At 36.9% G+C, this 17,557-nt stretch overlaps 1 protein-coding gene across 1 annotated transcript in view; it reads left to right on the plus strand.

Moving 5' to 3' along the window:
• The first annotated feature begins 1,734 nt into the window (after nucleotides 1–1,734).
• The window catches only part of BBOX1 (gamma-butyrobetaine hydroxylase 1), a 66,378-nt gene continuing 50,555 nt past the window's right edge, over nucleotides 1,735–17,557 (plus strand). Inside the window, exons 1-4 of the mRNA XM_003781192.3 lie at nucleotides 1,735–1,818; nucleotides 1,990–2,207; nucleotides 12,154–12,407; nucleotides 13,565–13,679. Coding sequence (XP_003781240.1) covers nucleotides 12,189–12,407; nucleotides 13,565–13,679 — 334 coding nt within the window. The 5' untranslated portion in view covers nucleotides 1,735–1,818; nucleotides 1,990–2,207; nucleotides 12,154–12,188. The remainder of the gene's footprint in view (nucleotides 1,819–1,989; nucleotides 2,208–12,153; nucleotides 12,408–13,564; nucleotides 13,680–17,557) is intronic.

Here is a 17,557-nt window from a genome sequence, read left to right on the forward strand (position 1 = left end):
AAAGACAAAGTATGGAACAGGAGAAAATAATTTTAAACTATCCATCTGACAAAGAGTTCATATCCACAAGACAATATATAAGATTAAAACAACACAATAACAAGAAAACAAACCGATGAAAAAACAGGTGAAGGATCTGAATAGACACTTCTCAAGAGAAGATATAGAAATGGCCAATAGGAACATAAAAAATGCTCTAAACCACTAGTCATCCGAGAAATGCAAATAAAACCACAATGAGATATCAGCAGACATTATCAGAATGGGTTTTATCAAAAAGACAAAAGGCAAGCATTGAAGAGCACATGGAGAGAAGGGAATCCTGGTACACTGTTGGTGGGAATATAAATTTGCTACAGCCATTATAGAAAGCTTTAAGGAAGTTTCTCAAAACATTAAAAATAGAACTACCATATGATCCAACAACCCCACTTTGGGTATATATCCAAAAGATGCAAAATCAGTATGTCAAAGAGACAGCTGCTTTCCTGTGTTCACTTGAAAGACTTCTTACAGTGAAGAGCAGAGTTTTGCTTAACTGTCAGTTTGTTCTGTTTATTTACCTATTTGTGGGAATTGATTCCTTATGGGCAGGTTTTCAAACATTAACTATTGACAGGTTTATTTATTGTTTGTTTAGCTTTATTTACTCACTCCATTAGAAACCATGCACATGCAACTCATTCTTTTCAACAACTTGAATCTTGAAATTCAAGATTGGAACACAATTTATCTTATTCTAGTAAATACTATGAAAGCCCAAAATATGAAACAAATAGTTTCTTTCCATTATACTTTAAATTATTAAAATATAATAGACTTATTACTCCTGGCATTCCTACAGGTCCAGGCCCCATTTATGGTGACAACCCACATAAACACACCTCCTCCCAGGCATGGCTGACAAACTCGCTGCTATTTTCACTGAACACTGGGTGTCAGTAATTTAACCAGGAGACCAGAGATGCAGGGACACAGTTTAAATTTCATGGTAAAGGGAACTGATAGAGTGTCATTAAGGGAGGGGACAGGGCTATTCCAGAAGGGAGTGGGTTGTCCCATAAAGGAGGCCATCAGAGAGTCGGGCTGAATTTTCTTTCCCTCTGTGGTTAGTTCTTTTGTTCACTTTTGCCTAAGTCTCATTCATAGCCATGTGAGTTCTTTGGGCAAGAAGCAACAAGTTGCAGGCTGAGGCTGCTTACGTGTTTATCAAGGAAGGGTGCTGGATGTGGGAGGAAGGCAGAGGACTTATGTATCTCTCTCCTGGACTGTAGTTGCCTTGTGACCGGCAGATTCTTTTTTTCTGCCCAGCAAGCCCTCCCCCTACTGGTCACAATCCAAGTTCATGCCTGGCAGCCAGGCTCCAAGTCCCTGGCACAGGCACACTCTGGCCTTTCCCTTTTGTTGCCCCTAGGGACTGTGTGTTGTGAGTCAAGTCATTGGGCAACCAGGTGCCTTCAGAAAAGCCCCAAGCTCTCTGATAACTACTGCTCATTCTAGCCAAAATTGTAGAAAAAAGAGGGCATCTGTCAGACTTAGGAGACCAATCCTACTCTTCCTAGCATCCCCTTACAACTAGTCAAGTTCCCTCCAAAGAGACTCATGTTAGAATATTTCATTGGCAAGTAAATACCAAGTCACCTCAGCTCAGGTGAGAGCTGATAGCTCCTCCCTATTACAGGCACTTCTCAATGTCTCTTCTCCACTGAGTTGTGCAATAAAAGAGCTGTCGCTGTGAACAGGTGGGAAGTCAGTGAACAACACCTTGTTCACTTGCTCTTGCTGCTGCTGCTGGTCCAGTGACTGGAGATGTGACAGGTAAAAACTGCTTTTCGTTCTATTCAGGAAAGATTCTAAACTGAGCCCTGGGGTTTTGTGAGTAATCAGAAGTATTTTCTCTTGCTAACTGCTTTCCCTATAGACCATAAAAGCTCTTTACTTTTCTTCCTTTTCTTCTTTTTTGTTTTTAAACCTCAAAACTCCTTTCAGGAGTTGCTACACCTTCAGATTTAGACATCCTTCCTCATTTGCAAACCTCAGCTGTGTCTGGGGGCAGGGCCTTCGTGGAGCTGCCAGGAGCAGAAAGGCTTGCAAAGAAAAGCACCACATCAGACTGGGAACTGAGGGAAGATCAATCCTGGGATGTGACAGGCACCAGAAAGCTCCCTTTCCAAAGGACTTTAAGGAACAAAGCTTGTATTTTCTTCGTAAGTATGGGATGGTTTGGTGCCTAAAGCGTATCTGCAAACAGGTCTGATTGAGCTCAACTTTCCCTTATCTGGAGGGTTTGTGGCTTCAGGTCTGTGGATTGGAGGTTTGGGAGAGCATCTAATTGGAACTCCAGTCACATATAGCCCACAGCCGTGTGGGCTACGATGAAGCTGATCCATCAGGCATTTGGAATAGGCTTGATTTTGGAATGCAGTGCATTGATTGTTTCTTGGCAGCTTCTCTTTCCCAATTATGTTTGGCTTAGTCTGGTAGTCAAATTACTTTGCAATCCCTAAACTGACTCAGAAAGTATACAAGAGGGGACAGAGAGAATACTCACTAAAAAAAGCAGAACTGAGGATGGGGGAAGAAGGGTTCTGGTTGGATTTTCAAAATATTCTCGGAATAATCCATAATCCAGCCCAAAGAAAGGTACTTACATATTATAGTCCTATACTTTGTTAAACCCCTAAAGCTGAATCTAACCTGCTTCTTTAAACTGCTAGTCAATTAAAGCCATTCTCCACTGAGAATGCTTTGCTCCCCTCATGAAGGGAGCAACTTCTTTGCTTTGTTCCCTTCATGAAGCTCAAGGAGATACATTACAGATATTTTGATATTATAGGTATTTCAAATTGATTTAATTAAAAACATAAGATTTCTCATAATGAATATATATTCTAGTTCAAAGTATTTAGAAATCTTTCTAAAATCTAGACTAATACTCTGCATTACATTGGTAAGCAAATGCCAAATAATTTAAGTTCCAATCCGAATGTGATAAATCCACCAGAGTGAAGTTAAGTTTTCCTTTTTGTAATTTACAAAGGAAATGTTAGCATGAAATTTGATACGTAAAATAGGTGGAATAAACTGGCTTTTCTAATGGCTTTCTAGAATTCATTATTCACATAAGAATATATTTGCAAATTACTAAGTTTCTCAGCCACTTATGTAGTATTAAATAAAGATTAATAATAATAATAAAGATTTTAAAAATCTCCAAGCTGAAAGGCCTTAGGTAGCAAGTGCTTTGGGTAGCGTATATACTATGCATTCAAATGATATTAAGGTTCCAGGTCCACAAATATAATGTGGTCATCTTCTACATTACCAAGTAGAAATTAATTGAGTTTTATGATTTAAAAGTTTAAAAATAAAAGAGTAATAATTATTTAAGCATTTATGGTATAACGTCAGGAAAACTGCTTCTTCCTGCCCTCTTCTCCAAAGCTGAAATGTCTAATAATGAGGTTAGCTAAAAACCAATAATCTTAATATTAAAATATTATTTTTTGATACATCGGAGTATTCGGCCATACATTTTCCACAATGGCGTAGTATGTCAAAATCCGTATTTCATTTGCTTTCACATCAATTACCTCCCATCTTTAAACTCATGGTCATAAGATGGAGGTGATGGCACTGGTCTTATGGGGTTCCCTGGAGGTAAATGCCTAGAGGAAGAAAGCTATCAACTGAGTGGCTAGAACATAGTAAGTGCTGAATAAATGCTTTTGTACACACACCTGACACATATACCCATACAATTTCCATGGTTCTTTTGTTTGGATCAATTTCTGATCCTACTATCTAGAACAGTGATTTTCAACCCAGCACACTCTTGTGCCAGGAGAGGATCTTAGGTGTGCCATGAAAATTTTTAAAGATCATTAATCAAATTGTTTTCAAAAGAAGTTCAAAGCACAGTAAGTATACTCTTTTTTTACTCCTTTTTTTGATCAACATAATTTAAAGTGTGCCATGGAGGTTTAACTACAGGTTCAAGTGTGCCATGAGATACAAACTTTGAATAACACTAATCTAGAGGCAAGAGTTCAAACACATTAGGATGCTGCTCTAGGAGGCAGGTCTGATAACCTACCTAAGGAAGAGAAGATAGAAATTAACAGACACTAACATTTGTTAACACAGGCCCATACTATTCTCACCTTTTATGACCAAAAACATTGAAGAAGTGACAGCCTTTTATTCTGGGGGTGATGAGTAATCTAGAAGATGAATCAGCAACCTCAGGTCCCTATCATTGATTTCCTATAATTTTATTGTATGTGTAGAAGTTATGAAGTTTCAAGTTCCTTTGAAATTCCTCCAAAGCCTTGATTGAAATTAGTTGTAATTAACATTTGAGGAATTTTTTTCATTCTCTCTTATTAGAGTTTGAAATGGTCACTTTATACGGACACGCTGCGCTAGCAAACCTAGTTTTGGGGCAATCTGTCTAACAAAACAACAGCGTGGTATCAGCAAATCACAGCCAACGCCTCTGAGCTTCACTTTCCCTGCATGCCCGATGAGGGCCTTGAATATCACAGTTTCTTTCTAGCCCTAAAAATTCTAAGTTAGTTCCGAGTAGTTCTAAGTTACTTTTATTTCCAAGATTACTGCATAAAACAACTTTCAGAACTCTTTCTTGGTTTTCCAAATAGTGCTAGAGTAATCAGGTAACAAATTTGAATTTATAATATTAGTGAAAAGCAAAAAAGTGTAAAAACCCACATCCATCACTGAAGTAGAATAATCTCTAAAACAAATCATTTGTTGTGCCAAACAGAAGTCACAGACACACTTTCATAACTCTTCAGAGAAAAAAATGTAGGTAAGTTAGGAAGGAAAACACACACACAGACATGTCCCAAGTGTTAGTATGAGATGAAACCTATCCCATCAGATAGAAATCTGCCAAAACCTAAGGGCTGTTTTTCAAAAAAGGCAAAATTACTCCTTCCCACCAGCAGTAATCTAATATTTCATAAACCATAATTTTAAGGAGAAGGAAACTGAAAATTAAGTCTAAAATAATAAGAATTTTTATTTTGTAGGGTTTTTTTAATTTAGCAAAGAAAATCACTCTAATAAAAATACATCATATCGGGGCCTGGTGGCACCTGTGGCTCGGGGGTAGGGTACTGACCCCATATACCTAGGGTGGCAGGTTTAAACCTAACCCTGGCCAAACTGCAACAACAACAACAAAAAAAAAACAAACAAAAATAGCCAAGTGATGTGGTGGGTGCCTGTAGTCCCAGCTTCTCAGGATGTTAAGGGAAGAAAATCACCTAAGCCCAGGAGGTGGAGGTTGCTGTGAGCTGTGTGACACTACGGCACTCTACCAAGGGTGGCAAAGTGAAACTCTGTCTCTACAAAAAAAGAAAATCATATCTAGGAGTAGCTACTTTTTTCTTTTCTTCAGAGAAATACAATAGCTTATCATCTAACTAAATTTTCTGCCCTGATGCTTCAACTGAGCTCAGTTCTAACAAGTCATGTGGGTTAAGTTAAAAAACAGATTTCAACAAATCATTCCTATACTCATGAATAAGCCCATAAATTTTCAGAAAGAATTTGCTTTTATATACTGATAGTCCTTGATGTTTTTTTCTTTTTAAATTTTCACCACATTTGCCCCAGTAGAGCTCTAAATAATTCAAAAAAAGTTAGACTGGGAAATTACGTTCCCATTTTGCCATGTTTTTTTTTTTTATTATTACCATTCACATTTATCAGAAAGCTAAGAAAGGGATTTGTAAAGGGAATGTAAAGAGAAAGAATGGCCCAACACATTCCTGTAGAGATACCCAAATAATTTAACTTCAGCAACGCCACGTCTTTCCAGTTCTACCACACTCTCCTACATGCCTTGGGCAGCCTCCCATTAGCCACAGTCCTGACAGCTCCACCTCTCTTGGAATACCTTCCTCAGGATACTCATTTGGCCAGATGATCAGAGAGAGGGGTCTCAGCTTGTCCTAATAGCTGGAATAGTCTACTTATTGCTTCCATGAGTTCAACATCAAGTGAGATCACCCAGTATTTGTCCTTTTTCTGCCTGGCTTATTTCATTTAGCATCTATGTTATTGCAAATGATATAATTTCCTTCTTTTTCAAGGCTAAAAAGAATGTATGTGTGTTTGTGTGTTTATGCAAGTACATGAACTTGCCACCATGCATTTATGTTGGCAGCACTGTATAATCATCTTGGTAGAGTTTCATAACCTTGGTATATCAGTATCTCACAGCTATGTCAACTTGTGATATCTTGCTGAGTGGCTTTCACTGTAGCAGGAAAATGAGGCCCAATGGAGAAAAAGATTCACCTGAATACCTGTGTTTGAAAGAAGAAGGGCTTTATTTCAGCCATAGTGGACTAAAGTCCAAAATGACCGAGCTCCCCAATCAGCTCTGTCCCTGTCCTTAGGACTCACAAGTAGGCAGACAAAGGAATTATTATATTGTCCCTCATTGGAGGTTTCAAAACATATGCAGGGTTTACAGAAGCAAACATTAGTTTCAAGATTCCAGGAAGCTTGAAACTTTGTTTTTATAAATTCTTAAGAGCTGAGTCACTATGGGGAGGACTTTGCAGGAGTGTCCTCAAGCTTCTGGGAGAAGCCTTTTGTCCTTCTAGATTAGAACATACTCTTCCCATGAGTTCTCTCTCATCATTATTGTTTTTGCTTATTTTTGTGTACCATCATGAGAATATTGGAACTTGAATTAGAACAATGAAAAAACACTAAATTTCTTGGTAAACTTGGCAAGAGTGGTAACTTGGTTCTTTGTATCCTCAATGAATCCCCAACAATAAAAAAAAGAAAGAAAAAAGTGTAGATTAGAGGTTTACCAGAGGTTGGGTGAAAGTGGGAAAGGGGGAATTTTGCTTTATCATTACAGAGTTTCTGTTTGGGGTTGGTAAAAATTTTGGAAGTACGTAGTGGTGATAGTTGCTCAACACTGTGAATATAATTGATAGCACTGAATTATAAGCAAAAATGACAAATTGTATGTTGCATACATTTCACCACAAAAAAAACACAAAAAACTTGGCAAGAGTGGAAACGAAATCAGGAACATATTGGTCTAAGTTTAAAAATAGACGAAATGTTTTTCTGAGGGGACAGAAAGTGTCATTGATGAGGAGACATCAGGGTATTAACAGGTAGAACCAACAAAAACATTGCAAAAACTTGTCAAATTGGGTATCAAAATCATTATCTGACTGTGATAAGCATAGAAAACTGAGTAAAATTAAAAATCCTAACTGAAAATCTTGGTATGAGACAGGTGTGTGCAAATATGATCCCACAGGAGCTCACTGATGAACAAAAGCAAAGGAGAGACAAAGTTTTCCAAGACCTTTTGGAGAGGCAAGACCATGCTTTGGGTCTTGGTATCACTGGTGATGAAACATGGGTGTACCAATATGATCCTGAAACAAAACATCGAAGTGCACAATGGAAGTCAGCCAGTTCTTCCCAATCAAGAATGTTCCCCTCAGTCCAAATGGAATCAAAACAATGTTGCTAACCTTGTTTGATATCATATAGATTGTTTGTTGTGAATTTGCACCAACTGGACAGTTACTGTTTGCACCAACTGGACAAGTTTACTCTTCGGAAGTGCTAAAAAGTCTGTGTGAAAAGGTTAGACAAAAAACACCTGAACTTTTCACCAACAACTCATGGCTCTTGCATCATGACAATGCACCAGTTCACATGGCACTGTGTGTGAGGGAGTTTTTAGCCAGTAAAAAAATTACTATATTAAAACACCCTTCCTGGTTACTTGATCTGGCCCCCCATGACTTTTTCTCTTCCTGAAGCTGAAAGAAATATTGAAAGGAAGACACTTTACTGACATTCAGGAAATGAAGGGTAATACGATGACACCTCTTATGATCATTCCAGAAAAGTGGCTTTGAAGGATAGATCGGCCAAAATACTCCAAGGGAAGTACTTTGAAAGTGACCATAGTGATAATCAGCAATGAGGTCTGCAACAATTTTTCTAGGATGAGTTTACAAACTTAATGTCAGATGTCATATATATCACATGTTCTTTATGCATTTAGCCACAAAGGGAAACTAAGTTGATTCCATATCTTGGCTACTGTGAATAATGTAATGAATATGGAAATACAGATATCTTATCAACATTTTGATGTCATTTCCTTTGATACATGCCCAGTAGTGAGATTGCCAAATCACATAGTTCTATTTCTAATATTTTGAGGAACCTCCATACTGTTTTTCATAATGACTGAAACAACTGACATTCCCACTAACAGTGTACAAGGCTTCTCTTTTCTCTCTCTCTTTTTTTTTTTTTTGCAGGTTTTTGGCCGGGGCTGGGTTTGAACCAGTCACCCTCAGCATATGGGGCTGGCGCCCTACTCCTTGAGCCACAGGCGCTGCCCAGGCTTCTCTTTTCTCTATAACTTCATCAACACATTATCTTTTGTCTTTTTGATAACAGCAATTCCAACAAATGTGTGGTGATAGCTCATGGTGGTTTTGGTTTGAATTTACCTGATGATGATTGAGCATTTTTATATACCTGCTGGTTATTTGTGTGTATTCTTTGGATAAATGTATACTTAGTTCCTTTTCCCATTTTAAATTGAATAATTTGCTTATTGCTACTGAGTTGTTGGAATTCTTTATGTATTTTGGATATTAACTCCTTATCAAATGTATGGGCCCTGCTGTGGCTTACATAGGAACCAGCATAGCTTTATTTGACTTTAACATCTTCTATGATTGAGGATGATTGTTTTCACTTACTTGAGTTAAACTAGGAGAAACATCAGGAACCCTCAACTATGTGGTTTGCAAATATTGTCTCTCATTCTATAGGTTATCTCCTCACTGTCTATTGTGTTTTGTTTTGCTATGCTTTTGCTGTGTAGGAATTTAATTTGATGCCATTCCATTTGTTTATTTTTGCTTTTAGTGCCTATGATTTTGAGTTTATATCCAAAAAATCATTGTGCAAATCAATGCATGGGATTTTCCCCTATGTTTTCTTCTAGTAGTTTTAGAGTTTGAGGTCTTCTGTTTAAATCTTTACTCCACTTTGAGTTGATTTTTGTACATGGTGTGAGATAACAGTTTCATTCTTCTTCATATGGATTTCTAGTAACAGCACTATTTGTTGAAGAGATTATATTTTCTCCATTATGTATTCTTGACATGTTTGTCAAAGATTAATCGACCTTAAATGTGTGGATATTTCTGGGATAACTATTCCGTTCCATTGGTTTGTATTGTTTTTATTCCAGTCCCATGCTATTTGGATTACCATAGTTTTGAAGTAAATTTTGAGATCAGGTAATGTGATGCATCCAACTTTTTCTTTTTCAAGATTGCTTTGGCAATTCGGAGGTTTTGTGGTCTCATATAAATTTGGCAGTATTTTTACAAATTCCCTAAAAAAATCATTGCACTTGAATCTATAGCTAACTTTGGGCAGTATGGATATTTTAAAAATACTAATTCTTCCAACCCATGAACATGGGGTATTTTTCCAATTATCGTGTCTTCCTCAATTCCTTTTAATTATTGTCTTATAGTTTTCAGTGTATATATCTTTTACTTCCTTGGTTAAATTTAGTCCTAAGTGTTTTTAATGGTATTATAAGAGATTGTTTCCTTGATACCTTTTTTAGAATGTTAATTGGTGTTATATAGAAATTCTGCAAATATATGTATGTTGATTTTGTATCTTGCGACATTACCAAATTAGTAATTTATCAGTTCTGAAAATTTTTCTGGAGTCTGTAGGTTTTTCTGTACATAAGATCACCAGAAATCATCAGCAATGACAGATGATTATTTACTTCTTTCAGATTTGGATCCCTTTTATTTCTTTATTTTTTTCTTTACCTAATTGCCCTGCCTAGTACTCCAGTACTTTGTTAATTGGAAGTGGTGAGAGTGAATATCTTTGTCTCCTTCCTGATCTTAGAAGAGATTTCAACTTTTTATAATTGAGTATAATGTTGCTGAGGGCTTGTCATATATGCCCTCTATTATTTTAAAGTACATTCCTTTTATAACTATTTGTTGAGAGTTGTTACCATGAAAGAATGTTGAATTTTATCAAATGCTAATTCTGCATCTATTGAGATGATCATCTAATATTTATCCTACCTTCAACTCATGTGATTTGTTACATTTATTGCCTGTGTGTATCAAGCCACCTTTGCATTCCTGGAATAAATTCCACTCTATCATGCTATGTGACCCATTCATTACACTGCTGGATTCATTTTGCTGGTATTTAGTTGAAATTTTTGCAACTTTGTTCATCAGGAATATTGGCCTGTAATTTCCTACTCTTCAAGTGTCCTAATCTGGCCTTGGTTTAAAGAGTAATGCTGGACTCCTAAAATGAGTTTGGAAGTATTTCCTCTTCTTCAATTTTCTGGAAAATTTGAGAACATTTATTCTTCTTTAAATATTTGACAGAATTCACCAGCAAAGCCAGAAGACCTAAACCTTTCAGTTTAGAGAGTTCTGGTTACTGATTTAGTCTCCTTACTTGTTACTGTTCTATTCAGTTTTTCTATTCTTCATGAATCAGTCTTCATAGGTTGTTATGTTTCTATAAATTTATCAATTTCTTCTAGGTTATTCCATTTGGGGCATATTATTGTTCATAGTAATCTCTTTCGACCCTCTGTATTTATGTGATATCAATTGTAATGTCTCCTCTTTCCTTTATTACTTGAGTTTTCTCTGTTTTTCTTAGTTTAGCTAATGATTTGTCAATTTTATCTTTTCAAAAAAATAAGTTTTAGTTTCATTCTTTTACTTGTCTCTATTTCACTTCTTTCTCTAATCTTTATAATTTATTTCCTCCTGCTAATTTAGAGCTTAGTGCGTTTTTCTTTTTTCTAATTCCTTGAGGTATAAGCAAGTTCATTTATTTAAAATCTTTTGGTTCTCATCTAGGCATTTATCACTGTGGCTTTCCTTTTAGCATTATTTTTGCTGCATCCCATGAGTTTGGTATTTGTGCCTAGTACAGTGCCTACTAAATAGAAGGTATTTCATAAACAGTCTGTGTGGGTACATTTGTGTGTGCATGTGTGCCTACATCCCCTTCGTTTCAAGGCAATAAAGTCTTGTTTTCATTGTTACATGTCACTTTCTATTAATGATGAGTTGATCATTACACCGAAGAAGTTAAGTTCTTTTTCTTCCATATAAATTCTACATTCCATCTATGTAAGTTTAGAGTCCTGGACAATAATATATGAAGATTGGCATAATTTCTGAAAGCCAAATAATATGTCATTATGAAATTGGGATGGACACAGGTGCTAAGTTAAAAATAACACAGTGCCTATTTTTCACTAACTTTTCTTTCCTATAAATATTGCATGTTTTCTAAGTTGGTGGATTGTTTTACTAAAAAAGAAATCATTTATTCCCAAGTAATATGAAAGTACCTAAAAATACTCCATATAGGCTCAGAAAAAAGTAACCAAAATATCAAAGCACACTATATTGATGTATATTAAAGCAGAAAATCTCAGAAGACAAACTAAACAAGTTCTTTGCAGAGCTTAGGACCTTTATACATCACTGAGAAAACATCCTGTATAAGCAGAAAATTAAAGATAGAACAGAAATAGCACAATGTCCTGAATTACAATGCCCCTTACAATAAATAAATCATATTAACATTCAATTAGTATCCTAGGAGCATTTTTTCCAAAAGCCACATTTAATTGGGCATCAGTTAAAATAACACAGATATGATTGCTACACTTTCAATTTGTGGAACATTTTTTCCCTTCAAAAATTCCAGAACTTTTATGCAAACAGAAAAGTACTCTTGTCATTGGTTTTAACTTATTACCTCAAATTTCTGTTAGAAAAACAAGAAATCCTTTTCATCTGGATCCTGACACAGTACTTTTATCTTATTTACTTTTAGTCACTGTGTTTCTGTTTACAGCATATAAAAAATACTTACCAGAACAAAGGTTCTGGTGTTGATATGTCAAACCACAGACTCTGACAGCTGAACAAATAGCAGGGGCCAAAGTCCACTGGAAATATTCATACTCCTACAGGTCAAGTTTGGGTCTGCTCTGCCTGAAATTCCTTTAACATTGGTTTGTCATAACAGGTAGCTGACCAGATTTACTCCTGAAGACTGGAAACATGCATTGTGCCATCCAAAAGGCAGAAGCATTGGATGGGGCTCATTTGATGCAGATCCTCTGGCATGATGGTGCAGAATCTCTCTACCCAGCCGTGTGGCTGAGAGACAACTGCCAGTGCTCTGACTGCTACCTGGATTCCGCAAAAGCAAGGAAACTTCTCATTGAAGCTCTTGATGTGAACATTGGTATTAAAGGCTTGACCTTTGACAGCAAAAAGGTACTCATCTTAAATTCTCTCTCTCTCTTCCTCAAGTTAAAAAAAAGAGCTAGTCTACAAAAATGTAAATCACTTTTTATTTGGTCATATCTATAACCATGTATGGAGGCATGTCTGCATGGCGCTTACAGAAAAGCATGCACACTCAGACAACGGAAGTTTCTCCTATTGTTAGTAGTGTTGTCATTATTACTACTACTACTATTTTTAATCATTACTCTTTCAGTAAGTGTGGCAGCTTTGAAGACACAAAAACTATTTCTTCAATAAAAGCAATACTCCCAGGCTTTAGTTTACTCATCTTTCAAACAGGAATAACAAACAGAACTTGCTTATAAAAATGTGATGAGTCACTGAGATAAGATGGGTAAAAAATGCTTGACATAATGCCTGACCTACCATTAGCATTTAAAACATAATACTGAGAAATATTTGTTCATCATATTAATAGGTAGATGGACAAGGTTTATTCTGATATTCTCAGAAACACAGCCCTCAACACTGCAAACTAGATGTGGCCACCACCCCCTGATTCTCTCTTCCAAAGTTACTAGGATTCTTATTACTCTTTTGTCCACATCTCAAATTGAGGACTTGCTCCCAGGTTTCACTGATTGTTATATATATGACCGTAGAAATGTTATTTTGTCTTACATTCCTCACCTAAAAATGAATAATAATAGCAGCACCTTCTCATGAAAGTCATTGTGAAGACTAGATGTTATATCTGCAATGCTTTTTATATAGTAAGTACTCAAAATGGTATAATTTTCATTGTTGCTGTTGTTTTCATTATCATCATTACTATTTCTAATACTCTTGGCAGGACTCTTAGTTGATATCTAGCTTGGGTCATCACAGAAAGTTTGGGGACCATAGATTTAGAAGACATAGGACAAGAACTTAAGATCTAATCAGACTCTATTTCTTGCATAGTACTTAGGGACTTCGAAGCTCAGATGTATCCCTTTAACTTATAGTTTTTCTCTTCTTTTCCAAAAAGTTAAATTTACTATATGGCTTTAAAAAAGGAACCAAAGAATAATTGGATTCCCCGATTATTGTAAACAACATTCAGAAACAGAGCAACAGCAGAGAATTGAAGTACATAGAAGCATAATATGCACACAGCTGATATTTTTTTTCTGTGTTATAAGGTGTATATCACATGGCCTGATGAGCATTACAGTGAATTCCAAGCTGATTGGCTGAAGAAAAGATGCTTTTCCCACCAGGCCAGAACAAAGCTCCAAAGAGAATTGTTTTTGCCAGGTAACCCTGCCAAAGTTTTCAATGTCTTTAAATGCCCTTATAAGGAGGATCTTACAGTAAGAATGTGCTCAGCAGAAAATTCTAACTTTTGTGCTTTGGTTAAAATATTATTATAATTTATGTGGTATGTTTAAAGTTTTGCCAACAAAGATCACTTGATAAGCAATTCTAGACATTCTATAGAAGAAGAAACAAAGTAAGCGCAGCAAACTTGTACTCTTGTCATTTAAAGCTAAATCTGGCACAGCACAGCACAGATACCCCATAAAAACGCATTACAAACAGGCAAGATGAACTAGATGTGGGCTGGCCCTTTTTAACTATTTTGTCTAAGGCCAGAACAATACAAATCGACACAGCAGAAATCCCTAAGCTCATGTCCACCAATGAAATGATGATACCAACAAAGCCGTGGAAGGGTATGCACAGCCTTGCGTGTGCACATGAGTGTATGAGTGTACGTGTGTCTGTGGACATGCGAGTGTACACACAAGTGCACGCAGACACATTTGACTGGGAAGAGCAAGTTATGTAGGCCTCAAGGGCATCTGTGACCAGGAAAAAAATGTTAAAAGAAGCTACAAAGGATGGATTCACTGGAAAAATAGGACTTTATTGTTGAGCTAAGAGACAAAATAAAATAAATATTTAAGAAAGGTAGAAAAAAGTATTTAATGTAACTTTTAGGAGATAACAACATACTTGAATCAGAGTCACGGGTGAGGGGTGAGAGGGGTTTCATCTTCACTCTCTAACTATTTTGAAGATTTGTTACATGAGACTATGTGGGTCAAAGGCAACCTGAAAATTGTGATGATTCTCACATATTTGTTAGAACTTTGACTTACACACACACACACTGACATGGCAAGTTTCCCTGAGCTTGCTTTTCTACTGTGAACCAGGCCAAACTTTTTAAACAGGGGGCCAGTTCACTGACCATTGGAGGGCTGGACTATGGGCCCCAGGACAAGTCGGCTGCTAAGCAGGACAGGCAGCAGCAGCAAAAACACGTCCTAGGCAGGCCCCATGTGGCCCACGGGCCATAGTTTGAGGACGCCTGAAACCAGTCTTGTTGAATTTGGTAATACTTCTGAGAATTCTGCTTCATATACCAAAATAGAGTTTTTGCCTTCATTCCTTTCAAGTCTGAAATTCTCAAACATGTGTAGTAACTTTCCATGGCTTTAAATGCTGGACTTAGAATAGTTTATCAGGTATGATGATGTTACTGATGAATCACCTTAAACCAAAAAGCTTCACCATTTCCTGCAGTTATCAATGATAGGGTGTAACACTGTCCCCTTCCTCTTCAAGCATAAACCACTCCTATAAAGAATCAGGTTCCTCCATTCCCTCCTTCTCACCATTCTGACAACTGACAAGGTTTTGTTCTAATGCTTTCTGCCGTATCCACCAATCCATGTTCCCCTTTGTCTAACTGGTTGAATCCAGATGAATATCCAAGGAAAGATGGTTTTCCTGCCTTCCTCCACGGAGTACTTTGCTAGATTCTTCAAGAAGTCTCCAGTTATATAACTTAGTAGCCACGGTCTGGGCCAAATAGCAGTGTCATGAATGTATTATTTTTTTTTATTTATTTTAGGTTTCTTCTGGTACTCAAAATATTTTTCTTTAACCCTGACCTGATTTTCCAATCCTGTTGGATTTTACTTTCATTTCCTTCAAGTTCTTCTTTTGATTACTTCAGGAAATAAAAATCCCACTTTTTATTATTACAGCTTAAGCTTTTAAGCATTGTAAAAGGATCAGGCCACCCCCCTCCATTAATATTTCTTGAGGAGCACAGTCTTAGAGTTAACATTTCTCAGGACTATTGGGCCGTAGCAAAGTGGAAATGATACAATGCTCAGTTAAGTCGTGGAAAAACCTAGTCACAATGACAGGCTGGGGTCGTGAATAATATACAAAGAGCACTGGCTGCTATTTAGACACTGGAAAATATTTTCATCATTTAAAACAAGATCGAATTTTTAAAACTCATCCTCAAGCTGTGCAGTTGGTGAATAAGAGAAGAAATTAACTGGCCATTCTTGGAATGTTGGTTCTGTGGCTTTTTGCCTGCAGAATTTGATACCTCGTTTCACTGCCAAGGCGTATTTTCAAACACTTATGCTACACAGCAGGTAAACAAACTCAGTCAAATCTGTAAAAGGATCCTGTTTTTTAATCCCAGTGGCAATGTTTCCTCTTCTGCAAGTACAATCCATGGAGCAAGAGTTACAGGCTGTTTAAAATCTGGAGTCAAGATGCAGAGTAGTTTTCCTTGATGTTCTTCTGGCACTCGCTGTTGAACTCAACAATGAAAATACAAATGTTCACCGTCCAAAAAATACTTTTGTCATGGGACAATCACAGCTGAAAGGAAGACATGGATAATAATTATTCCTTCATAAATTTCTACCCAGTTGCATATACATTGGGTATTTCTTGTGTGCCAAAAACCCTGTAAGGAAATAGCAAGATAAAAAAAGACATGGATTCTTTCCTTGAAGATGTATCAAGCCAGAAGCGAGCAATAGCCAGGAAAGCAAATACATATAACACATGACTTTAAGGGCATCAGAACCACACAGAGAAGGTTAATGATGACATAGAGGAGGAAATTGAAGAGATGAGGGAATGATCCTCAGGAATGAGCTAATGCTTGAGCTGGGTTTTGAAGAATAAATCAGTATGTCAGGCAAAGATAGAAAGTAAAGGCATTCTCAAGATTATTGAAGGATAAAACAGGATGCATTTAGGGGCCAAACCAGAAAGTGGCTTATGTGTACTGCTTGGTGCTGGACTTGTAGGCAAGAGAGAGTTTTTCCAACATGAACTCAGGGAATCCAATTCCATTCATTTTTCGGGCTGGCTCTCTTCCTACAGAGCCAGAGAAATGAGTTTAAGATCATAAATTTAAGAAGATGATTGCCTTACTTTTTCAGTCTACATTTCACAGCTTTAGAGTTGTGTGTTTCTGATTTTGATCAACTGGTGTAATCTTTTCAATGCCTACAAGTTTGTGAACATTGCCTATACGTCACTGTTCCCTTCCTACACTGTCTACTCCACCAGGGTGCCCCTTAGGCTGCGTTTTACTATTTTAAATTGTACACTACCTCTTTGGCCACCCTGTAGTTATCTTATAGAAGACAGTGAAGTGATCATAGGAAGACCACGGTCAAGGCTGTGTCTGTTGGATGGACCAGCCTGGAGAGTGACTGGGAGCAGGGTGACCACAGCATGGCCCAGAAATGGTCCTGTAAGAAACAATGAGAGCCAAAGGGGTGCAGGGGATGGGGGGAGATTCTGTATTCACTAGGAACATCTGCTGACCTATAGGACAAGATGTTGCTCATCCTGTCCCCCACGCTCTACCAACAGAAAACCTGATCATTGAAGCCTGGCAGGCCTATGTTCCCAAACATCTAGATGAAAACCAAGACCTTTACTAGAATATTAAAAACATGGATATTTTATAGATACTAATTGTCTTTTACCTTCCATGTCAAATTTTGGATTAATTACATATTCATTTTGTGATTATCTTAGAGATACAAAATTCTGAATGTATAACTGGCAGGACTGAAATGGAAAAAAAAGCCTACATACTATGATTCTACATATAGAAACATATATGTGTGTGCGCTCTTTTTATTAATACTTAACGTCAGAACCAATGAATGCTTGCTTTAACTCTTTGAACTGATACTGAAATAGTTTTATGTTAATCTCTGACTTTAATAATATTCATTTTTGAAAACTGACATTTTTAAAGTTGTGATTAGAAGAACATCTTTTTTCTATGGAGACAGTCTGCTTAGTTTTCCCAGCAACCCGGGGACGGAGTGTACCGTACAGTCAAAAGGGAA

This window comes from Otolemur garnettii, unplaced genomic scaffold, assembly GCF_000181295.1.
Source record: "Otolemur garnettii isolate 467f Iridium unplaced genomic scaffold, OtoGar3 scaffold00001, whole genome shotgun sequence".
NCBI lineage: Eukaryota > Metazoa > Chordata > Mammalia > Primates > Galagidae > Otolemur > Otolemur garnettii.